The 14,606-nt window shown below is 49.4% G+C and overlaps 1 protein-coding gene across 1 annotated transcript in view; it reads left to right on the forward strand.

The window, feature by feature from the left end:
• Positions 1–412: 412 nt before the first annotated feature.
• The window catches only part of LOC306832924 (contactin-associated protein-like 5), a gene marked incomplete at its 5' end in the record, with an annotated part of 45,816 nt that continues 31,622 nt past the window's right edge, over positions 413–14,606 (forward strand). Inside the window, 6 exons of the mRNA XM_079357945.1 lie at positions 413–499; positions 1,903–2,050; positions 3,488–3,691; positions 4,135–4,319; positions 5,339–5,482; positions 8,514–8,781. Coding sequence (XP_079214071.1) covers positions 413–499; positions 1,903–2,050; positions 3,488–3,691; positions 4,135–4,319; positions 5,339–5,482; positions 8,514–8,781 — 1,036 coding nt within the window. The remainder of the gene's footprint in view (positions 500–1,902; positions 2,051–3,487; positions 3,692–4,134; positions 4,320–5,338; positions 5,483–8,513; positions 8,782–14,606) is intronic.

A 14,606-nucleotide genomic window follows, 5' to 3' on the forward strand; every position in this document is an offset into this window, starting at 1 on the left:
CTGTTCCCCGGTCCACTCCAGAGTTCTGTTCCCTGGTCCACTCCAGAGTTCTTTCCCCCGGTCCACTCCAGAGTTCTGTTCCCTGGTCCACTCCAGAGTTCCGTTCCCTGGTCCAATCCAGACTTCTGTTCCCTGGTCCAATCCAGAGTTCTGTTCCCTGGTCCACTCCAGAGTTCTGTTCCCTGGTCCACTCCAGACTTCTGTTCCCTGGTCCAATCCAGAGTTCTGTTCCCTGGTCCACTCCAGAGTTCTGTTCCCTGGTCCACTCCAGAGTTCTGTTCCCTAGATTAGAATAATTATTCAAAGAACAAATCATAAAAAGAAGCCCATGCGTCTCTTCTGGTACCAGAACATGAACTCAGAGGTTCTGATGAAGCACAGCCAGTCGCAGCCATGGTGACACTCATACAGCATGTCGTCAGTCTTTTTACAGTTCTCACAGCTGTTTGAAGCCCTGCAGTCAGGCGCCGCGTCGCTGGCTGTTTCCTCCTGTGCAGAGGTGAGACCTGGCTGCTGCATGTTTAAAGATTCAGCTCCAAGGCCGCGCTCGCTAAGGGGCTCGACATGGGGAAACTGTTGCCTTGATTCTCCAGGAGGAAGCAGCATCCTGGTGCATTTAATGATGCTCGTGCCCGGCCGCGTCCTGGAAACGTCGGATGGTTGTTTGCGCTGCCGCTGAATTATTGTCGCTGTCTGTCTGTGTTGAAGTGTTCACAAAGGCCTGCAGCTCGCCTGTCAATGATCTATATTTCAGCCCTTTATAGTGCGAGTATTTATTGATTTGATATGTCACCTGCCTAGAAATCGGTTATGAAGAAGCTGGTAATCAGTCATTTCAGAAACAGAGCTTGTTTGTCTCTGTTTCTGTCTCCATCACTCATTTTCTCTGTTTATGTCCCCTGGCTTTGTGTGCAGAAACTGAGAGGAGAAAAAAAGAAGAATGACATCTCACAATTGTTCTCAGAGGTTTTTTTAGCTCTGTGGGGGGAGAGCTCTCATTTTTGCCCGTGGCTGCTTTGCCTTTTTGTGTCCTTCGTCTCACGTGGCTTTTCGTTTGAACGGATGTTCTCATGTTTCCTCAGCGCACAATCATTCTTATGGCTTTACATCAAATCGTGTATTCAAGGAGAGGAAGAAGTCGCTGCCCTTGTCTTCGCCTCGTCAGCACTTAGTTGTTGTCCGTGCAATTCAAGGATTTAGATTTTTATTCTGCTTATATTTCAGGTATTCAGCTGAAAAGCAGGCGTGTCGTGCTCCCTGGTGGAAATATTACGATTCCGTTTGGATGTGAGGTGGTTTTTTCATGTCTCAGTGGAGCCTTGGTTACTCGCATTACATCAATTTTATGCTGCCATTCAGCACATTCACACAGAGAATATTTTCCTCCTGTGTCATGCTCAGGGTGGAAAGCTCAGAGGCTGATTTAACGTCTCTGTGCGGAGTTTCACGCTGTCGTTTGTAGCAGACAGAAGAGCTCGTCACACAGCAGTTAACGTTGAGACGTTTACTCAGCGAGTTCCTGTCAGCCGCAGGGCGTCTGTAGCTCGTTACTTCAAGTGTTCATTCATTCATTTGTGTCCTGAATTGTCAAAGCTGTTTGCCTGCGTTTCTTCAGAACATTTCTCGTGTATAGTTGGTTTTTATGATGGACCAAAACTTCCGCCACGTTTGTACGCTGCGTGTCAGCTGACAACTGGATCTCGATCTTTAGAGGAAATGTAGGGGTTAAACTTCAGGCTTCAGTCGCTCAACAATTTCCCCTCCCGACCTGAGCTTTGCTGCAGCCACTGTGTGTGCACAAACAGCCAATAAGGTCAGATAACCATCTCCTGATGTCATAAGAAAATAAGCGTCCATGAGAATATGATCAACGCTAACCACACTTCCTGTTTCTCCCTGCAGAGATTTGTGGGGAACGTGAATTCAGAGGCCGTCGTCCAGAACAAGCTCTTCCACCCAGTGAGGACGCGCTTCCTGCGCTTCGTCCCACTCGACTGGAACCCCAGCGGCTGGATGGGCCTCCGAGTGGAGGTGTTCGGCTGTTCTTACAGTGAGTGACACACACACACACACACACACACACACACCTGGAAGGAAGTAATGAGCACTGTTGTTTTAACACAGTTTGAGGAGGAATAAAAAGTCAGACGGTGGGGTGGAACGTAGAAACACGGTGAAACATCGAGGCACAGTTCACCGTGATGAAGAGCGGAAACATCCAGCGCCTCGCTCCCACCCTGGTTTAGGAACAGAAGAGTTCTTGGTAAATGGACTGGTTGGACTGGTTCCAGTTATCTCCCACTGACCACGTCGTGTGTTTCGTGCTGTGTACATATCAGAGCGTTTCATAAAGTTGAAACTCTTAGGAGAAAAAGATGCTCGTCCTTATCTCAAGGAAAAGTCTCTTCGTATTAACTCAGCTCGATAGGTCGAGAAAACATCGAGTGTGTTTCCTCAGCTAGTCTTTGCTCGCTGGACACCACGACCACGACACTCGCCATGTTCACAAAGAGCAGCTGGAAGTCACAACGTACGAAACGTCATGGCTGCTTTCTCGCTGTCATCCCCGAGCGGGCAGAACAACACACAGGGTCACATCCACGAGCTTTAAGGCGCTCAGAGGGGGAGGAGCTAAGTTGAATGAACATAGAAATACAAAAACACGCCGCTCCAACACAGAGCGAGGCAGCGCTAACAGAGTGAGGCAGTGCTAACAGAGCGAGATAGCGCTAACAGAGCGAGATAGTGCTAACAAAGTGAGGCAGCGCTAACAAAGTGAGGCAGCGCTAACAGAGCGAGATAGCGCTAACAGAGTGAGATAGTGCTAACAAAGTGAGGCAGCGCTAACAGAACGAGACAGCACCAACAGAGCGAGGCAGCGCCAACAGAGCGAGGCAGCGCTAACAGAGCGAGGCAGCGCTAACAGAACGAGACAGCACCAACAGAGCGAGACAGCACCAACAGAGCGAGACAGCACCAACAGAGCGAGATAGCACTAACAGAGTGAGATAGTGCTAACAAAGTGAGGCAGCGCTAACAGAACGAGACAGCACCAACAGAGCGAGGCAGCGCCAACAGAGCGAGGCAGCGCTAACAGAGCGAGGCAGCGCTAACAAAGCGAGGCAGCGCTAACAAAGCGAGGCAGCGCTAACAAAGCGAGGCAGCGCTAACAAAGCGAGGCAGTGCTAACAGAGCGAGGCAGCGCTAACAGAGCGAGGCAGCGCCAACAGAGTGAGGCAGCGCCAACAGAGCGAGGCAGCGCTAACAGAGCGAGGCAGCGCCAACAGAGCGAGGCAGCGCTAACAAAGTGAGGCAGCGCTAACAGAACGAGACAGCACCAACAGAGCGAGACAGCACCAACAGAGCGAGATAGCACTAACAAAGTGAGGCAGCGCTAACAGAGCGACCTTAGCGTACGTTAGCAGTAAACGTACACATTGACTCTGCCTTTATAACACTAACTGTACCGTGTTCTGGTTGTCTTCAGAGTCCTTTGTGGCAGACTTCGATGGCAGAAGCTCGTTGCTGTATCGGTTCAACCAGAAGTCCATGTCGACGGTGAAGGACGTGATCTCGCTGCGGTTTAAGAGTCATCAGGCTGAAGGCGTTCTCCTTCACGGCGAGGGCCAGAGAGGGGACTACATCACCCTGGAGCTTCATCGAGGACGACTCGACCTCTACCTCAACCTAGGTGAGCTTCACTCCCTCCGAGGGTCAGGTCATCCTTCGTAAGCTTTGGCGTTAAATGACAGCGTGACCTCGGACACGCCCATCAAAGTGAAACCCAAACTGACCCTTCATTCTTCTTAAGCTGCTGACTCCTCCTTTTATATTCTGACGCACTCTAACGATAACCGTCTGTAGGAACGTACGAGCGCCACCAGGTGGCCGTCAGGTTCAGAACGATGATACAGGTTAGACGTGATTGGCTTGGCTAAACTAGTTTCTTTTCTAATACAGCGGGGGGAAGTCGACCCCTTGTCAGGTAAACAAGGGTCTCGCCCTGAAGCGTCACACGTGTGTTTGCAGCGTGCAAGAGTGTCAACTTCACACGTGTGGACGAGACATGTGACTCGTGTGTGCGTTCGTTCTCTCTAAGCTGCTCGCCGTTCTCCGTCTGTTTGTTCCCTGCAGACGACAATAGGCCAAAGTTGAGCGGCGGTCGCGTGGCGGTCAGCGTGGGCAGTCTGCTGGACGACCAGCACTGGCACTCTGTCCACATGGAACGCTTCAACAAGCAGGTGAACCTGAGCGTGGACGCACACACGCAACACTTCCACGCCACAGGAGACGGACACTCGCTGGAGGTGGACTACGAGGTGAGAGCGTGTGTGTGTGTGTGTGGTTTTTTCTGAGTGTGTGTGTTTTTCTGTGTGTGTGTGTGTGTGTGTGTGTTTCTGAGTGTGTGTGTTTTTTTCTGAGTGTGTGTGTGTGTGTGTTTTTTTTTCTGAGTGTGTGTGTGTGTTTTTTTCTGAGTGTGTGTGTGTATGCGTGTGTGTGTGTGTGTGTGTGTGTTTCTGAGTGTGTGTGTGTTTTTTTCTGTGTGTGTGTGTGTGTATGCGTGTGTGTGTGTGTGTTTCTGAGTGTGTGTGTGTTTTTTTCTGTGTGTGTGTGTCTCCGTGGGTTGATCCAGCGAGGGCTCAGCAGCACTGTCATTAATTACACGGCGAGCGGCGGTGGACTTGGTAATAGGCTCTGTAGCACTTTGGTAAACAGGCTGTAGTGTAAGTGAACCCTGGGGGAGGGGCTTGTTTCGATGTCTCTATAATAAATGATAGCAAAAGGAAGCATGGCGGGGAGGCGTCTCAGGGTCCCCGGGCTGTCCACCTCAGTTTCTAACCCTACCCGTCGTTACGGCTAACGTCCGTTTATCGGACTTCTCGCCACGGCTAACGTGCTAAACTGCCCTTACAGCAGACACATGGCTTCTCCTCATTTGATCTCAGTTCTCCACATTAAACTTTTTCTGTGGATTCATTTTTTAAAGTTTCCAAATGAGGAGAAGTTTTAAATGAACCATGAAGACCTTCAGACGACGAGTCGGCTTGTTTGCAAACTGTGAGTCTGTCGTACCCGCTACCAGTTCAGGACGACATAGACCCGATCAGTCCGTCCTCCTGCAGCCTTCCCTGACGCACCACGGTGTGTGTATTACTGTGTGTGTGTGTATTACTGTGTGTGTGTGTGTGTGTGTGTGTGTGTTTCTTGTTTGTTGTATTGATTGTTGATTGATTGTTGCCTCATGCAGTAAAACATGTGAGGTTCGTTGTTTCCTACTTTCTTTATTTATAAGTGTGTGCTGAGGTCTCGGCCTGCTCTGCCTCTCTCTCTCTCTTAGCTGAGTTTCGGAGGCATCCCGCTGCCTGGTAAACCCGGCACCTTTCTGAGGAAGAACTTCCACGGCTGCATGGAAAACCTTTACTACAATGGAATCAATATTATCGACCTGGCCAAGAGACGCAAGCCTCAGATCCACAGCGTGGTGAGAGGAGTCAAGTTTCTGCTGCATGCAGTTAGAGAACGTTAGCTACCATACCTTTTTATTTACGTGTACACTTTAAAGAGCCAATCAGAGAGCTTCCTCTTCCTCTGTGGTTAGACATGAAGCAAACATGTTGAAGGGATGGCTTCTCTGACAAGTCATTTGAATATTGAAATTCGGGTGTTGCAGGATAGCAGGGTTAGAGTTAGCTTAACAGGCAACATAAATACAAAAAAAAAAATACTGACAGATCTCTGTGATGTTTAGAATATAGACTGCAGTACCCATGTTAACCACTAGGGTCAGAGCTACAGACTGCTCCTTTAATTTTACATTCAGACATTTCTGTAAAGCGTCATGACTCAGTGTCAGCGGTAACACTCGGGACGCTTTTAAACAACAAGGTGAAACGTTGAGAAGGCGAGACCTGGCAGAGAACACAACACGCCTGAAGGTTTGTTACCTTTGCTGCATTAAATACCAAAAGAGTCAGTTACTCCTCCATTAGTTTCATCTGTTAAATCACAGCAGAACAAAGTAATTGATCCCAGAGTAACTTCCAACAGCTTCTGTTCCCTTTTCTTTAAAAAGCGGCACTTCTTTTATTCAAACACTGAAATCTGCAAAGGTTTCAGATTCTTGAGTTCAAGAAATCAAAGAAGCTACAAAAAGATTCAGAAATCTTCCCTCCGTGAATCAATCAGAGAGGACTGATGGAGGCTTCTTGAAACATGAAACACTCAGCAGATTTTAGGTCTGTTCAATCACCATTCAAATATACACAGTGTGCCCGCACGCCATCTCACTCGCCACATGTCTTTAAAGGAAGTCAGACGAGCATCCGATCAATTTCAAAATAAAACACCACATACAGAGTGAAGATCGTTTTCCATCACTTCATGAACATAACGGCAGAACATGATGAACAACAAATCCTCCTCAGACATGTTGTACTCTTTATTCCTCCTGTGACTTCTTGATCCAGTAGATGTCGCCCTTGAGCTCCAGCATGAAACCAAAACAAACTGCTGTTAGGCCACGCCTTCTCCTTCCGCTCTCCTCCGGAGACACACCTCCAACCCCTCTGTTCACACGAAGGAGTAATGAATTATAACGCAACGTAAAAAAGCAGCACTAAGTGCAAGCGGTGCGCAAGATTGTCCTCTGCTTGCACTGTATTGATGTGTTAGCATGCTAATGTCAGCGCTCTTTAGTTAGCTGGTAGCTTCAATCACCTGTGTCCTGCATTGCTGTTAACATGCTAATGTTAGCGCTCTTTAGTTAGCTGGTAGCTTCAATCACCTGTGTCCTGCATTGCTGTTAACATGCTAATGTTACCGCTCTTTAGTTAGCTGGTAGCTTCAATCACCTGTGTCCTGCATTGCTGTTAACATGCTAATGTTAGCGCTCTTTAGTTAGCTGGTAGCTTCAATCACCTGTGTCCTGCATTGCTGTTAACATGCTAATGTTACCGCTCTTTAGTTAGCTGGTAGCTTCAATCACCTGTGTCCTGCATTGCTGTTAACATGCTAATGTTACCGCTCTTTAGTTAGCTGGTAGCTTCAATCACCTGTGCCCTGCATTGCTGTTAACATGCTAATGTTAGCGCTCTTTAGTTAGCTGCTAGCTTCAATCACCTGTGTCCTGCATTGCTGTTAGCCTGTGTATCTTATTAAGAGTTCTTGAAATAGTAGGGTTGGGGTTTGCTCTTTCTTCTCTACATGACGCTTCAGTTTCATATTGTTTACTTGGAGGCGTCTTTAAAATTCATCTCCTTGCTGATTGGAAAGATATTTGATTTGTTAGATTTTTTTTAAATGTTCCTCTCAGGAGCTGGATGCAAACAGTAATGACCTCCTCTGTGTCGTATCATTAAGTGAGCGACTGTTTCATTCAGAGAGACGGCTTCCCACACAAATCTGATTGGTCAATCTGAAAGCCACCATCCACATCTCATCGGAGACAGCCCCCGCCTTCCTCGTCTGATTGCTGCTGGAACAGGCCTTTACTGTCAACAGAAGCAGGGAGGAGAGAGAGTGACTGTCATGATGGAAGCTGTAATGGAATTTCAATGGGGACTATCTGCCTGAGGTTGATGGGAGGGAATCACATTGAGAGTCAAAGAGCTGTGATTGCTGTGCGGCGCCCTGCAGGCACAGGGACTGATAGGACTGTGACCTCAGCCGACACCATCACGTCTGTGTTTAAATGTACCCAACTCCACCTCTGCACCGCACACAATTAAACTCCAATGTAAACGTCCCAGGTTTGATATTGGCTCTTCTGCCGTGTTGGTTTGAAGCAAATACATTTCATGGACTCATAGTGAACTTTGAACTTCTCACATTTCTGCTCACGTCGGAGTTTTTAGATCTCTTTGACACTGAAGGCAATATTTAAAATATGAGAAAAGTCCATCCTCTCCGTCTTCTGCCTGCTCAAACAGGCCGTTTGGAGATGTTCCCTTTATGACATCACAAAGGGCAGTAGCCCCTCCCCCAGGTGGGTGACACTCCCACAGCTAGGTGTTTGTTCTGCCCTCTGAGTCTGCCTTCTCACCGTAAACAATAGGACATGGAGCCAGAAAGCAGCGAGTACACCCGAGCCCTTCCAGAGAGGGGGCGTGGTCAGACACAGCTCATTTACATATTTAAAGCTACAGACACAGAAACAGCCTGTTCTGAGCAGGGCTGACAGATAGTCACAGATAAAGTTGATGATGTAGAAGTGTTTGCCTACATGACGACGGTTCATCTGTTCCCTGATTATAAACGTGCTCCATAAAGGTGACTGTTCATTATGAGGAGTGTCAGTGTTATTGATTGTTCTGATTGTTCTGTGGACTTTAATTATCGTTGCTGGGTAAAGTTTAGCTCATTGGTTCTTTAAGCTTCGTCTCCCTCTCAGTGCAAATCAACTTGACATTTATTTCCAGACATATCACACGGACGTCCTCCTGAGAGCAGCTCGCTCTGACATGTAGCTGAAGATACAATTAATTCTGTGTCCTTGGTTTTTTGTCGTCCTCCAGGGCAATGTGACCTTCTCGTGCTCGCAGCCCCAGCTGGTGGCCTGCACCTTTCTGAGCTCCAGCAGCAGCTTCCTGTCGCTGCCATCAGCAGCATCTGCCACTGGGGCTTTCTCCGCCCGCCTCCAGTTCAGAACGTGGAACCCAGACGGACTGCTGCTCTCCATGCAGCTGGAGCCAGAGCCCCAGAGACTGGTGCTGCAGATCAGCAACAGCCGGCTGCACCTGACCCTCCACGGCTCAGGACGGCAGAAATCAGAGGTCTCTGCTGGTGAGTCCTCGGGCCACGCACACACACACACACACACACACACAGGGATACGTGGACTGAATCAATGGGATTGTAAGGACTGTCTCTGAATTCGCTCTCTCACAAACTGAATCCTTACATTGACCTTCAAGTCAGTCGGCTGGAGTTCATTTTATTTATGTAGCTCCACAGTCTGCACAGCACCGAGGAACAAACGACAGGAACCTTTCACAGGGAGAGAGGGAAACACAAAGGCGGGGTCCCTGCCAGCCCATCCATCCAAAGTTAGAGATTGTGATTACTTAGATTTTCCTACAGTATGTGGTGAAGCATCACCATCTCAAACATGTGTAGTTAGAGGGTCGCAGCAAAGACACTCTGGAGTTTGATGCTTCTTGATGACCTGCGTTAGAATGAGCCTCTACACAGACAAACAGATTTTGTTGTTGTTGGGCAGGAAGTGCACGTTCATGTTGATATGTGGATTTACATGGAAGGGATTTAACTTCTTTCTGATTGGTTGAAAGACACATGCTAACCATCTCCCTGGTTTGTGCATACCCATGTGTGCAGGCTGCAGTTCCTGCAGTATTTGTCTCACCAGACACAGAAAGAGAAAATCATCTTCTGCTTCCAAATCTCTGACTCAACTTTCCCTGCAAGTTGTGCTCACATTTATTTGTATCAGTGCGACCTGATATGGAGGAACATGACCAGAAAGCTTTTGTGATGTGTTACTATTTATAAGAAGCTGTTTTCATGAATACACAATAGAATGTAAATATGAACTGAGGGGGCGCCCGTGTGTCCCTGCAGGGGGCGCTGGAGTCCCTGTGTGTCCCTGCAGGGGGCGCTGGAGTCCCCCATGTGTCCCTGCAGGGGGCGCTGGAGTCCCCTGTGTGTCCTGCAGGGGGCGCTGGAGTCCCCTGTGTGTTCCTGCAGGGGGCGCTGGAGTCCCCCGTGTGTCCCTGCAGGGGGCGCTGGAGTCCCCCGTGTGTTCCTGCAGGGGGCGCTGGAGTCCCCCATGTGTCCCTGCAGGGGGCGCTGGAGTCCCCCGTGTGTCCCTGCAGGGGGCGCTGGAGTTCCCCGTGTGTCCTGCAGGGGGCGCTGGAGTCCCCCATGTGTCCCTGCAGGGGGCGCTGGAGTCCCCCGTGTGTTCCTGCAGAGGGCGCTGGAGTCCCCCGTGTGTCCTGCAGGGGTCGCTGGAGTCCCCCGTGTGTCCTGCAGGGGGCGCTGGAGTTCCCCGTGTGTCCCTGCAGGGGGCGCTGGAGTCCCATGGATGGCGGTCTCCGTGCTGGAAATGCTGTCTCAGGCTAACTCTGAGTCAAGCTAACGACAGGCTGAGAGCTGAGGCGGGTTTTAAGCCTCCTGACAAACCGTCACACGGCGCCCAGCTGTCAATCAGCTCAGCTACACGCCTTATTGTGAATCACTCTGATCCTTCATCCAATTAAAACTGCTGAGTCATCAAAACATTCCCCCCGTACAGTGTGTCTGGATGGAGACATGAGCTAATCACACCTATTTGTACACTTGCTGCTTGGTATCAATAACTGTTGCCAGATGAGTATCATGTATTAAATGTAAACCATTAGAAACCTTCAGTTTGCTTCCAAACAGTCGAATGAGTTCAGCAGAGCCAGACGAGAGCCTGCAGCTCCACACGTGGATGTAAACAATGCAGGATTAGAAAGACTTACAAACCCGTCTCATGAGGAACCAGGCTTCAGGACTCTGAGTTTGAGTAACCCTGAACGTTAGCACAACTTTTGTTAGGCTAAGTAGAAAAAGTCCACAGGGCACCTTTATGTGAACTTCTGACTTTATTTTCTGCATTAATTAAAAAGTCTTCTGAGGCCAGCACGAGTCAGAAACCAGGCCATGGAACTGCAGTGCCAATACACCTGGGCTGTCAGGTAATCTCCATGCTACATCTAAGACACCTCACCTTAAAGTCGACCTTCACCATCAGTGCACTGGGGCATTTTTCTTGTTAGGGGAACATGAGCATACTGACCCCAAAACGCCCTTTGTGCAATATGGGCTGCATCGCCTGTGTGTGTGTGTGTGTGTGTGTGTGTGTGTGTGTGTGTGTGTGTGTGTGTGTGTGTGTGTGTGTGTGTGTGTGTGTGCCTCATGCTGCAGGAACAAAGCATAAAGAAAGCTCCTCTAATTCAATGTGTGGAGAGGAAATATGTCGGTGTGAGTTCGTCCGACTCACTTCTGTCTCAATAAAGTGAAGACAAAGAGGACGGGCTCGCTTCGCTGAGCGTGATTGTTGAAGGCCGACGGGCAGCAGATGGCGGGCTGCAGGGAAATATCGATGAAGAAGCTCAGGGACAATATTCCCTTTGATCTGGTTTACCTGCAGCTGCAGCAGGGGGCGACCTCGAGCCCTTCTGATCATCTGCAATAACAAACGAGTCACGAGCTGCTCTGATCTCCGTTTGACCTCGATGCTCTCAGATAGTCATTTAAGGAGTCCTCGTTCTCTCCTCCTCCTGAGGCGGCGCTCCATAGCATCCTGGTTCCAGATCCGGGGGGGGGGCACACTGAGAGATAATCCTCAGGATGTGGACTGAAGTGGTCCCTGTTAAAGGGCTGCAGAGCGCAGCGAGAGACGTGGACTCTGATAAATGTGTGTTGGCTGGTCGGGGTCAGTAAACATGAGCGTGCTGTGCGGCGCCGGGTTATTGTCCGGTCCGTAGAGTGAATCAGCACTTTGTTCTTCTGCTGAGTCATTGCTACCGTTAAATATCTTCATCACAGAGCGCTGCACTCCAAACTCTTAAATCCGTCTTAGAGAGGATTTCTGCACACGAGGGGGCGGCGTCTTGTTTCACTCTGTCCAATCACGTATCAGCATGCTTTGATGCGTGCAGGAGAAACTGTCTGATTGGACCTGATGCTGTTCTTATGATGATTTATTTTTCTCTGCATGAAGTGAAACTAATCCGTCCAGATTTAAACTCTGATCCTCTCCACGCTGCGTCTCCTCAGCCAATCAGCGCTGACCTGAAACTCATCAGGAATGATGTCATGGACCAAAGAATGATCAGTCTCCAGAGATTATAGAACGATCCAGAATCCTCCAGGAGGAGCTGGACGCCGTGCTGCCACCTCAACCCGACCTCGTGGTCACCAAAGCACGCCACAGAGGGCGTGATACAGGTGCGAGCAGCAAGTCGGCACACGGCCCGCCCTTCGACGTCTCAGTGCGACGGAGAGAGAAGAAGTGCGCTCTCTGATATTTAACGACAGGCTGCATGAGATATTTCTTTACACACCTCGAGCTCTGTGAAGAGCCAGAAAAGAAGTTTGAATTTTAATCAAAGCGAGTCAAGGTCATAAATTATCGAGTATATGACCTTCCTCCACGCTCTCCTCCCAAGGTGCAACCGTGTCACATTGCTCATGGCAAAGTCAAACGTAGCGTGCAGCGAGGGAGCCTGGCCGCCATGCAATCATTAAACCTGGCTGCAGGGCTCGCCAAACTTCTCTCCAATCACTCAAGTTCAACAAAGACAGAAAGCTTGTGCAGACGGCGTGGAAGCATGGCGGCGTGGAAGCGTGGCGGCGTGGAAGCGTGGCGGCGTGGAAGCGTGGCGGCGTGTTCCTGACGTCGGGACGAACAGACGCTGAGTGATGTGGAAAGAATATGGATCTGAAGTGATCTGCACAAACACTGTAGGGTCCAGGCGTGTACACACACACACACACACACACACACACACACACACACACACACACACACACACACACACACACACACGAACGCACACACACACACACACACGAACGTACACACACACACACACACACACACACACACACACACACACACGAACGCACACACGCGCACGCACACACACACACACACACACACACACACACACACGCACACGCACACACACGCGAACGCACACACACACACACACACACACACACACACACAGACATGCACACACACAGACATGCACACACACACGCGCACACACACACACACACGCACACACACACGAACGCACACACACACACACACACACACACACACACACACGCACACACACACACGAACGCACGCACGCGCACACACACACACACACACACACACACACACACACACGTAACCTTTTCGCTGTGGCACTTTCAGTCTATAAGAGTGAAAAGACTCGGTTAGCTCCTCCCCTCACAGTGAGGAGGTTGCTGGTTTGAATCCTTGTCTGACCGGAGCCTCTGTGTGGAGTCTGCATGGGTTCTCTCCTCACACATGCTGGTTACCTGCTGACTCTACATGTCAGCCCTGTGATTGGCTGCTGAACAGTCCAGGGTGTAGCCCCGCCTCTTGCCCAAAGACACTGCGGTAGCTTTCGACCTAAATGTATTGATGCATTGATTGTAACTGATGAAGTAGTTAATGCTGACAGAACAGAAATACAGAGGAAGTGACTCTCTGTTTGCACTTCACCTTGTCAACGACTTGAAGCAGCAGCCAGCAGAAACATCGTGTCACATGACGCCGTGTACTTCCTGCAGGCAGCAGCGAGGCTCCGTGCTGTCGTCGAGTAGCTGAATGTTTGAGCTACATGTGATGTGACACACAAAGTCAAATCAGCACTCTGACCCCTCCAGCTCTGCAAACAGCAGGATTGGGGGGGGGGGGGGGGGGGGCAGTCCCTCGTGGCTCTCCTGCTTGTTCCATGAAACAGTTAATGGCGTGGAGAAGGCGCCCGTGGCAGTCCTGAGAATGATCAAATAAAAGCATCTTTGGATTGTGAGACAGATTCTGAAGTTTTCCTAAAAGCCTGCAGAGATCAGCTTGTAGACTATCAGAATAAAAGTCCTGCTGTGCACTCTGCATGAGCGCCGTGTCCCCTCCCAGCTCCGACTCGCTGCACAGCTCAATCTGGATGCTAATTCAGCCGGGGACCGGCCGCCGGTCGAGGTGTGGCTCGGTAATTTCCACTCACAGCTGTCATCTTAGCGTTGTCCTCTTGACGGCGTTGGCTGAAATGAGCTGTCACTTTAGAAGGAATTGTTTGGAGACGGAGCGAGGCGGCTCATTGCTCATCTTTCAGGGAATTCATTCATTTAATGGAATATTTAAACTGAGTCTCAGATGACATTCTTACTCCCAGGAGTCTAAATATTTGGTGAACCAAATGATCGTTTAAAAAGCAAAGATCAGCTCTCAGCTCCTCAAACAGGCGGGGAACTGTCGCACTGCATCCACGAGACGACCTTCAGAAACGCCGTTCAGGACGCCGTTCAGGACGCCGAGATCAAAATGAGTTTCACCCTCAATTTATGCAAGCGCACAAAATAAAACCCTTCTCCTAAAGTGAAGCTGCTCCATGGTCCCTTCAAAATAAAACCCTTCTCCTAAAGTGAAGCTGCTCCATGGTCCCTTCAAAATAAAACCCTTCTCCTAAAGTGAAGCTGCTCCATGGTCCCTTCAAAATAAAACCCTTCTCCTAAAGTGAAGCTGCTCCATGGTCCCTTCAAAATAAAACCCTTCTCCTAAAGTGAAGCTGCTCCATTGTCCCTTCAAAATAAAACCCTTCTCCTAAAGTGAAGCTGCTCCATGGTCCCTTCAAAATAAAACCCTTCTCCTAAAGTGAAGCTGCTCCATTGTCCCTTCAAAATAAAACCCCTCTCCTAAAGTGAAGATGCTCCATGGTCCCTTCAAAATAAAACCCCTCTCCTAAAGTGAAGCTGCTCCATGGTCCCTTCAAAATAAAACCCCTCTCCTAAAGTGAAGCTGCTCCATGGTCCCTTCAAAATAAAACCCTTCTTCTAAAGTGAAGCTGCTCCATTGTCCCTTCAAAATAAAACCCTTCTCCTAA

Source organism: Symphodus melops, assembly GCF_947650265.1.
Source record: "Symphodus melops genome assembly, chromosome: 12".
In the NCBI taxonomy this organism is placed as follows: Eukaryota; Metazoa; Chordata; class Actinopteri; order Labriformes; family Labridae; genus Symphodus; species Symphodus melops.